Genomic DNA, 10,238 nt, shown 5'->3' with positions numbered 1-10,238 from the left:
GTCTTCCTTCACGTCTAAGTAGATAGATTTGTTTTGGATACTAATCGTTCCGAGTTGGGTAACCAATTTAGACTTTTCTAGTATGTACTTCCTTGATTTCGGTGTATCAGGTACTACTAATTTGGTTCTGTGATATCTGGAGCTATCTAATATGTGTTGAATATATCCTGTCTGTGTATAGTATACTCCTTATATACATATACCCTATAATTAGATATTCGACAGTAGACAACTAACTCTACCCAAGAGGAGGGGTTTCTATACGCGCCCACTCAAGTCCCATCAAGTTTAAATTTGATCGAGTAAAGTGGATCAGGCTTATAGTCGAAAGAATTGAGCATGGATGGATCCTTCCTCGAGTATCGAGTGGAAGCTCAGTCAGGTCGAGCGCCCTGCTGCTAACTGCATTTGAGACTCAAAGAAAAAGATTAAAGAACTCAACTGATCGACACCCGACTTTGAGTAAAGTTAAAAAAACCTTTCAGAATTTGAAACGATGGATATATGTGCATTTAATGCGGGTAGAAGGGCGTGCAGAGATTCGCACGTCGCCATCATACCTCTTTTCGCACTGCTTGAAGCGTTGTAAAGATTGGAGTGGATACTTGAATGCGTTCTCGAATGAAGCCTTCTTATTCATTTTTCTTTCAAATCATCAAGTGGATACCTGAATGCATTCGGTTTGGATGGGTAGCCTTTTGTTAGGGGACGACGAGCGTACCCCCTCAATCACCTACTCGAGAAACCACCACACTCGATGACTCGGTTAAAAAGGTAACTCTTCTCGAGTTATCGATTTTCTCTCGGTCATTCTACTAACGATGAACCTGTGTGGGTGGCTTTTTTAGGGACGTCTGGCGCATCCTCATAATCACCAACTCGAGAGACCATCGTGCCTGATGACTCGACTAAAGAGGTAATTTCAATCGAATCATCGCTCTTTAATTGGTCATACTTTCACTCGATAAACTTAAGATAATAAATTTTTATCATCTGGTTCTTTGCAGGCTACAGATGCCTTGGCTTTGCCTAGCCTACGTGTACCTCCTCCACCGGCTCCGCCTGTCGGTCCAAGAACAAAGAAGGTGACCACCAAAAGGCCATAGTCAAGCATCATTTCGCACTTCCCGATTTCGAAGAGGTTTGACCTGGATCCTAATCTCGACTGGTAGTTTTTTCTTTTCCTCCTCCCTTATTTTGTTGCTTGCAGACTATTGACAGAGGCAAAAACCTAGACTGCAAGCATCTCGACCAGCCATCCGGGACTGACTTCCCCGGTTGACTCAGCCTCGGCTCTAACTCCTCATATTAAAGATCTTGCCTAGAGCACGCCCAAAGAAGACATGCAACTCAAGGGAAATGAAACATCAATATCGATCCCAACCAATGACCCATGGGCAGCGATAAAGGTTCTTCTCCGAGTCACAGGCGCTCAGGCAGCTGCCGCCGAGGCCAACCACCAAAAGAAGCTCGAAGCCAAGAGAGAGAAAATCGAATGTAAGTCTGTCCCCGATCACAAGTGCGTGATTTGATTATTGGGCGACTAACAAAAGTTATTTTCCGGTTTGCCTTCTTCAGCCCTTGAGTCCTCCTGTAACAGCAAGGAAAAACTTCTTTCTGATGCGGTGAAGAAAATCGACGATGACGCTAAATATCAGGAGAAACTCAGGAACTAATTGAAGACTGCGCAAGCTGAAAGGAAGGCCATGAAGACTAAACAGGATGCTACTATCGCTCAACAGGATGCTACGGTTCTTGCACTCGATCACGCGCGACGGGCATTATTGTATGCTTGAAAGATGCTTGTGTAGTTATACTTCAACAACTTGTTTCGGGAAAATAACGTTTGGAAACCCACTTTGACAAAGTGAGTGTGGGTTACGGATGCAATGACATGCAACTTCATCTTCAGCTAAAAAAGTTGTCTCATGTTGCGCAAGGTTTATTCGCATGGTCAGTGGTGGAGCTTGGGTTAAAAATCAGTAGGGCCAGTAAAGTGGGCTAGTCTGTAGTAAGGATCGGATAGTAGTGTAGAAGATTAGTTTCTGATAATATATCTGTAAATTGACTCGGTACTTTCGAGTGCAAAGATTGATCACGAAATGAGACACATGATGTATACAGATTCGTGCCTCCGATTTGAGTAATATCCTACGTCCTGTGAGGGTGCTGCTCCTATATGTTAATGATCTCGAGTACAAGCGATATGGGTAAAACTATTATAAGGAGTAGATCAGATCTAATCTAACTTAGGGCTAAAGTTACTAAGTATCTCTTCTACTAGGGTCTTGATGCTTGAGTCCCTCCTTTTTTTCCTCCCCCCAGCCTTTTCGTCTTATATAGGAGTGATATATCAACTCTCATTCAGTCGTAGTCGATAGAGAGTTGTCTTTCTTGACATCCAAGTAGATAGATCTGTTTTGGATACTAATCATTTCGAGTTGGGTAACCAATCTAGACCTTCCTAATATATACTTCCTTAATTCCAGGTGTATCAAGTACTGCTGATTCGGTTCCGTGATATCTAAAGCTACCTAATATGTGTTTTGCATACCCTGTTTGTGTATGGTATACTCTTTATGCGCAAATACTCTATAGTTAGATATTCAACAAGTAGAAATATATGACACATTGATCTAAATAGCACTCCATATAATTGTTTATTTGTATGCTGTGTTAGGCCGGGGGGGGCACCTTGGCCACAACCAAGCTCTGCCACTGCACATGACTTTGACGAAAGACAAATTTTCTACAGGACATTCATAAAATATGGTTTTGTCTATGGTACACTGTTATAATTTATTCTGGTCATGGGACATTGTAAATATGTGCATTTGTCTGTAGGACACCACTCCAAATAAAATATCATTTATGGCTTGAGGGGTAGAGATAGAATGCTAAAAATGCTCTTTCGGTCGGTTGGTCAAACCATGCCAACTTGGGGGGTCTTTAGCCCTAGCCTGGTTTGCATTCACTACTCTTTTTCCTCCTCTTTCACCTTCCAGACATAACCATGTTTGCATATTGATATCTTGATTAGGTAGTTTATTTATATTAAGCATCTATAGTAATTGATTAATTAAAGTTGGAATCGTCGATGGAGGAGGTGGCGGTGCGGCTGCAAGTGGTGGCACGTGCATTTTTGGTGATGAGGATGATGCAAGCGTTGCGCGAGGTGGACATGGAGGCAAAGGAGGTTAGGGGAAAGGTGGCACGTGAGGTGGAGGCTCTGTCTTGGGACACCAAGGCACTGATCGCCGTTAGGAGGCACCCAGGCGGTTGCTGTTGTGGTATGATGCAATGCGCGACGTGCGGGATACGGTAGTACCAGAGTTGGTTTGGTTCAACCAACCGACCGAAAGGGTAAAAGAGTCACTTTCTAGCACTATCTTTCCTCCCCTCAAGCCAAAAATGATATTATATTCGAAACGGGGTCTTGTGATCAAAATCGATTATAATATTGTCCCACATGCAAACCCATATTTTATGGATATTCTTTAGACGAATTTGCCTTGATAAAATGTCAGTCCTTACTTTGGAATGCAAAAATTGACACCTAACTCATACGTTCCTTGATTATTTAGTGTATTATATTCCACCAAATTTGTTTTACGAATGGTGGCAAATAAATAAAGTATCGATGAAATGGATGTCAATTTATGCATTCTAAAGTGTGAGGTACTCCTTCTGTTCTTTTTAAAGGTCATTTTAGCCTCAATACACAGAACAATATCACAATCAATTATTCCATCTTTGACCTATCTACTCCTCTTGATTGCTCCAACACTTTTATTTAATAGCACTAAATCCAGCACACTCATTCACTTTGTAACTTCTAATGGCTTTAGGTCCTGTTTGTTTCCACTTAAGATTATAATAAGCTAGCTTATTTGTGCAAAGTGGAAACAAACAAATATATTATTTGTCCAGATTATTATAAGCTGAAGTCTAGATTATAATAATCTCATAAGCTGTGGAGGAGAAGCTTATTTCAGCTTATTTCAGCTTATTTCGATTTTTTACTATACTACCCATTAAATTTAGAGAAAATTACCCACCAATGCCACTCCTCCCACCCCACACCCGAATCCCCCGCTCCCTATTGAGGGCATTGCAGACTTTTGCCAATAATCCAGACTCCTATAATCCAAGTTGCCAAACAGCTCACAGCTTATTTTCCTCCAACTTATCATAATCCAGCTTATTATAATCTACTATCTATAAGCTGCTTATTATAATCTTAAGTGGAAACAAACAGAGCCTTAATAAGAGACTCTTTAGGAAAAAAGCCACATAGAAAAAATAAAACAACATATATTTAAAAATAAAATCAATTTTCTAAAACAACATATATTTCAGAATGGACGGAGTATCATTTTATCAAGGTCCCATGAAAAAGATGCCAAAAGTAATTTATTCCCTTGTATCGTTCTTTTTCTTACATTACAACTCTCCAACTCAAAATGCTAGCATATAATCAAAGCTTACGTCCAAAATTTCTTGAGTTAAATCAGAACATCACTATTGAGCAGTTCAAAGCAGACGATCTGACGAAGACCCAACCAGGCACTTTTACACTCCTCTTACAACGCAGGCTTATAAAGAATTACAACTGTTACAAGAGGCTCTTAATGGTATCCAGAGCAATAACAATGACAAGGATGTCTGGGTTTACACTTGGGGCTCACAATATTGTTCTGCCCAAAAATTATATGCCCTGCCTTTCAAGAGCATGTTCCCAGCACCCTTTCTTTAGATTTGGAAAGCAAAATGTGCTGCCAAAATAAAGATTTTCATCTGGCTACCCTTCAAAGACAGACTTAACTCAAGAAATTTATTAAGAAGGAAAAACTTTGCTATTGAAGAAGACGATTACAAATGTGTCCTCTGCAACTCAAAAACTGAAGAAACTACTTTTCATCTCTTCTTAGAATGTACCTTCAGTGCTCGATGCTGGACAGAGATTAGCATTCATTGAAACTATGTTCTAGACTTCTTCGAGATGATGTAGCAAGCCAGATTTGCTTTTCAACACCGATTCTTCATGGAGGTCTTCTTTATTGCAGCTTGGGAAATCTGAAAACAGCGTAATGCACACATCTTTGAAAGACCAGCGGCCCTTTTCAGTGTTATATAGAACCACCCCCCTCTCGCGCTGTTTCTTTCTTTTTTTCTCTTTTTCTTTTTCCTGTTTTGTTAATACTTCTGTTTTGTGTCTTTTGACCTCTTTGGCTTTAATAAAATTCACAGTGAGGCCTCCCTCGCTGTTTCCTGTTAAAAAACACCGTACCTTGGATCACTTGGTCCCCGTTTACCATCAGCATTGGGCATACCGATTTATTTGCATGCAGAAGTATTGATTTTGTCAGTGACACTTTACTCTCTATTGAAACCATTTCTTGTAAATCAATAGCCAGTCCAAAAAACCATTTTGGACAGGAAAATATATTACAAAAATTATATTATATGCAACGTAACCGACACAAATAGTGTTTCCACAAGTGAAATACCACTATACAGGCATGCAAATCTGCAGCGTTGCGCTTTCTTTGGCGCCACAAGACTGTTACAGTATTCAGTAATCATCAGACAGTATGAATACTAGTATAGACCTACCAAAAGGGCAGAGAATTTTTGTTTTGTGTGTTACTGTAGCATTTAGGAGATTAGTTTAGTATGTTAAAATTCAAGTTGATTTGTTTAGAGATAAGTTTGGTAGCAGAATTAGGAGTCTGGTTAAATTAGTACTACTCAGAGATAAGTTAAGAGTTGAAATTAATTTAAGATTATAATTTCCCCTCTCTGTATAAAGGGTTAGCCCCACATCATTGTAATCAAGTAAACAAGAATTATCTTACCGGACTCTTGAGCCTCAACCTGTCGAGCAACTCACTCTCCGGCGAACTCCCATCGCAACTGTTGTTCTCCAGAAGCATTGCCATTCTTGATGTCAGCTTTAACAACCTCAATGGTGACCTCCCCAAGCTGCCATCTAGCCGTGGCAGCGCTATGCAGGTAATCAACATCTCGAGCAACTTGTTTACAGGACAGATTCCATCGACCACATTGGAGAGTACGACGAACCTGGCTTCTCTCAACATGAGCAATAACAGTTTCACTGGGCAAATTCTGAGTACCATATGTGTCAACAAGCCATTCTTTGCGGTGCTCGACCTCAGCTTCAACCAATTCAATGGAAGCATACCTGCGGAGCTTGGCAATTGCTCTGCGTTGAGAGTGCTTAAGGCCGTTCACAACAAAATCTCTGGGACTCTGCCCGATGAGCTCTACAATGCTACCTCGCTCGAGCATCTCTCTTTTCCAAACAACCTTTTGCAAGGAGCACTCAGTCCTGAGCTTATAGTCAAACTCGGTAATTTGGTTATCCTCGATCTTGCAGAGAATGGGCTCACAGGCAAGATCCCGGATTCTATTGGGCAGCTCAAGAGATTGGAGGAGCTTCACTTAGAGTACAACAGCATGTCTGGAGAGCTGCCGTCAACTCTAAGCAAATGCTCAAATCTCACAACCATCATCCTCAGGAGCAACAGCTTCCATGGAGAGCTCAAAAAAGTCAACTTCTCCACCCTATCCAATCTAAAAAATTTAGACTTTATGTTAAACAAATTCACTGGTACGGTTCCTGAGAGCCTATACTTCTGCAACAATCTTATTGCGCTGCGACTGTCTTCAAACAAATTACACGGCCAACTTTCACCAGGACTTGGCAATCTCAAGTCGCTCAAGTTCCTATCCCTTAGTAACAACTCCTTCACAAATATTACAAATGCGTTTCAGGTCCTCAAGAATTCAGGAAACCTTACTACTTTGCTGATTGGAACCAACTTCAAAGGTGAGGCCATGCCAGAAGATGGAACAGTATATGGTTATCAAAATCTTCAGGTTCTTTCCATAGCTGATTGCTCATTGTCAGGAAATATACCTCACTGGCCATCAAAGCTCCGAAATTTAAGAGAGATATTCTTATACAACAACCAACTCACTGGACCAATACCTGTCTGGATCAAAAGCTTAAGCTTGCTATCCGTTATAGACATATCCAATAACAGGCTTGCAGGAGAGATCCCAACAGCATTGATGGAGATGCCAATGCTACAATCCGAGAAGATTTCATACCAAGTAGTCTTTCAGTTGCCTGTTTATACGACTCCATCACTTCAGTACCGCAAGGTCAATTATTGCCCTAAATTGCTGAATCTAGGCGATAATGAGCTCACTGGTGTGATTCCACCGGAGATTGGTCATTTGAAAGCACTCACAGCACTCAACTTGAGTTTCAACAACTTTCATGGGGAGGTCCCACAATCAATCGGCAACCTCACGAACCTGCAGGTACTGGACCTGTCTAACAACCATTTGACAGGAGCAATCCCTGCTGCATTGGAGAACCTTCACTTCCTTTCAGATTTCAACATTTCTAACAATGACATAGAAGGCCCCATTCCAACTGGAGGCCAGTTTAGCACGTATCCTGATTCTAGCTTTGTTGGGAACCCAAAGATGTGTGGCCCTATGCTTATTCACCATTGTAATTCAGTAGAGGCAGGTCCTGCGCCCAATGTCTCCACAGAACTGTGGGATGGCTACATTGTCTTTGCTGTCGCCTTTGGAGCATTCGTTGGAGTAGGAGTGCTTTATGATCAGATGGTACTATCCAGATATTTTGGCTAAGAAACATGCTACAACAACATGTCCTGGCTTGAAGATAGGCAATGGATGGAGCCGAACCTATCAGGCCTCAGCAGACAGCCACAGCTTCGTAATTGTTATAGTAAATTTTCACTTTGGACCATGAATTAATATATTTGGTGTACTTTGAATCATCTTTAACAATAACTTTCACTTCAAATCATATATTTGATGTTAATATTTTAATTTGTATTGTGTTTAAGGAATCGGCCTTAGACCATGCTCACATGACGAATAGTTTCAAACCAAGTGTTCTTCCTCTCGGTTCATTCTTTATTGTCTACTTTCCCTTTGGCCAAAGTTGCCAGAGCTATCTCTTCATATCACGTAGGATGGTATAGAGTTTATAACGTCACTAATCATCAAAAAGTCAACATTCACATATAATCTGAGCCTCTATTGTAAGATGAGGTTTTGTCATGCCCTCATAAAAAAAAGTGAGGTTCATTTATCTGTCAAATACAACGGCCGCCTTGATTTCTTTTTGCTTGATATAATTAAGTTGTCTGTGAGTCAAGTTGTCTCAATAGAGGTATATATGTGACTGGTGAAATTCAAGCGCGGATCCAGTACCAGGGCTATAGAATCCAGTTCTCTCTAGAGCTCAAAATTTCTCACGATGATACAATTCAGATCCTAGAATGGTCCACTATAAAAGAAACAATCATCCGAACCGAATCATCAGTAGCGACTATAATAGAACTGGTATAGATGAAGTATCAATGTCGATTCATAACTTTCCGCGCTCGATCGACGATGGAGTCAGGTTGAACCGGCACTGATACTTCAGTGGCAGCTCGTAAGCATGACTTGACATTGATACTTTTTATCAGTATTGGTTTATGTTATGATGGGCACTGATAGTGCTGTCAGACTCGAAATTATTATTAATTTCGCTTTTTCTTCTCACTGACCCTCTCACGTCCGTTATTGTTCCTTATCCTCTCGACCTCTTATTATCAGTGTCAATTCATGCTACGATCGGCACTGATAGTTTGAGTTTACGCCAAAGAGTTTACGTCGAATAATAAAAAAAGGCCTCATGACCATGCATGCATACGTCCATGACTCCAGGGGCTAATCTCTTCTAACGATGGGTTTAATTAGCTGGGCCTTTGTTTTAGTGTTTGGCGCATCAGGTGATTAGCACGATGGGTTGCAGATGGAGCGGTGATTAGCAGGTTTGATCTTTGAATCAGTAAGCCGCGGAGCCCAGAAACGTCTCTCGTATATCTCGGCTTTGGATTTTGCAGCGGGGGGATGAGGGGAAATCCCTAAACAAATCACAACAGACCGCCGCCACCATACACGCATGAGAGATCTCTATTTGCAGCCCGGCTTCCCTGCGGAAGGAAATTCTATGAGATATTTCACCGAAAGATTCCTGCAAGATCTTAATCCATATCGTCCTTCTCTAATTTAACGGTTGATACGTGCAACTGAGAGGAATGAAAATGACACGTGACATGTACAAAAGAGTATCTTTCTGTGAGACTAGATCTCGTAGAATTTTGTTCCCCTCCGTACTGCCATTCCACACAGATTGAGGTCCTCCACTCTGTTCTACGTCTTCATCCGCATCAAGCCAACGTCTGGCACATCCATCCATCCAACACATACACCACCACCAGGACTTGATCTCCCTGCTAGCAGCCCAGCACGTACACAGCTGCATCTCTCCAGTTTGCGGTGGAGTTCCACCGCCGGCCGGTGGCCTCACGCCGATCGTATCGTCGTCATCCGGCATCGACACCAACGCCATGGATGGCTTCCTCTCTCTCTCAGGTTGCATTGATCGATGATGACGTGGGAAAGAATACCACCAAGCCCGCCGCCGGAGAAGCTTATCTGCACGGCGGGGATAGCACGTCATGTGCCAAGCAGGTCACAAACGCCAATAGGGAGCGCGTGTGCGTATACAGGTGGCCAAAGGCCTAAGAAAATCAAGCCGTTTCGACGGTGGCGCTAGGCGTCTTACAGGTTACAGGTGATCTACAAAATCAAACCGTTTCGATGGTGGCGCTAGCGCCTTATAGGTTACAGATGATCTACATAATCAAGCCGTTTGGATGGTGGCGCTAGGCACCTTAATTATAGGTTACAGGTGATCTACAAAATCAAACTGTTTCGACAGTGACGCTAGACGCCTTACATGTTATAGGTGATGCATGACGATGGCCCTAGGCACATTATAGATTGCAGGTGATCTCCGAACACATGTTGTTTCGACGGCTACACTCATGTACACTACAGGTTACAAATGATCTACAGATACATGCCATTTTCATAACGGCACTCATGCGCCTCACAGGTACAAAATGATCCACGCACAAACAAGAATATAGAGTCCATCTCTTCGTTCTCTGTCCAACACCAACGTAACACATACACACACCGCATCTTTCTCCTCCGGCCATCACCACGTAACTCACAACAATCCGTACACGTACATCTTGATCTCCCTGCCAACAGCCCACAATATCTCTCCGATCCATGTGGGAGTTATGCCACTGGCCGGCGGCCTCGCG

At 42.1% G+C, this 10,238-nt stretch overlaps 1 protein-coding gene across 1 annotated transcript; it reads left to right on the top strand.

Moving 5' to 3' along the window:
- Positions 1-3,097: 3,097 nt before the first annotated feature.
- On the top strand, positions 3,098-7,890 carry LOC133917312 (receptor-like protein 3). Its single transcript, XM_062361216.1, has 3 exons — positions 3,098-3,290; positions 5,813-6,853; positions 6,935-7,890. The coding sequence occupies exons 1-3, from the start codon at positions 3,098-3,100 to the stop codon at positions 7,690-7,692; spliced, it is 1,992 nt and encodes a 663-aa protein (XP_062217200.1). The 3' UTR covers positions 7,693-7,890.
- Positions 7,891-10,238: the final 2,348 nt, after the last annotated feature.

The sequence above is a fragment of the Phragmites australis genome, chromosome 5 (assembly GCF_958298935.1).
Source record: "Phragmites australis chromosome 5, lpPhrAust1.1, whole genome shotgun sequence".
NCBI classification, from domain to species: Eukaryota; Viridiplantae; Streptophyta; class Magnoliopsida; order Poales; family Poaceae; genus Phragmites; species Phragmites australis.
The sequence above is the reverse complement of the archived record's forward strand: the minus strand, read 5'-3'. Positions and strand labels throughout refer to the sequence as shown.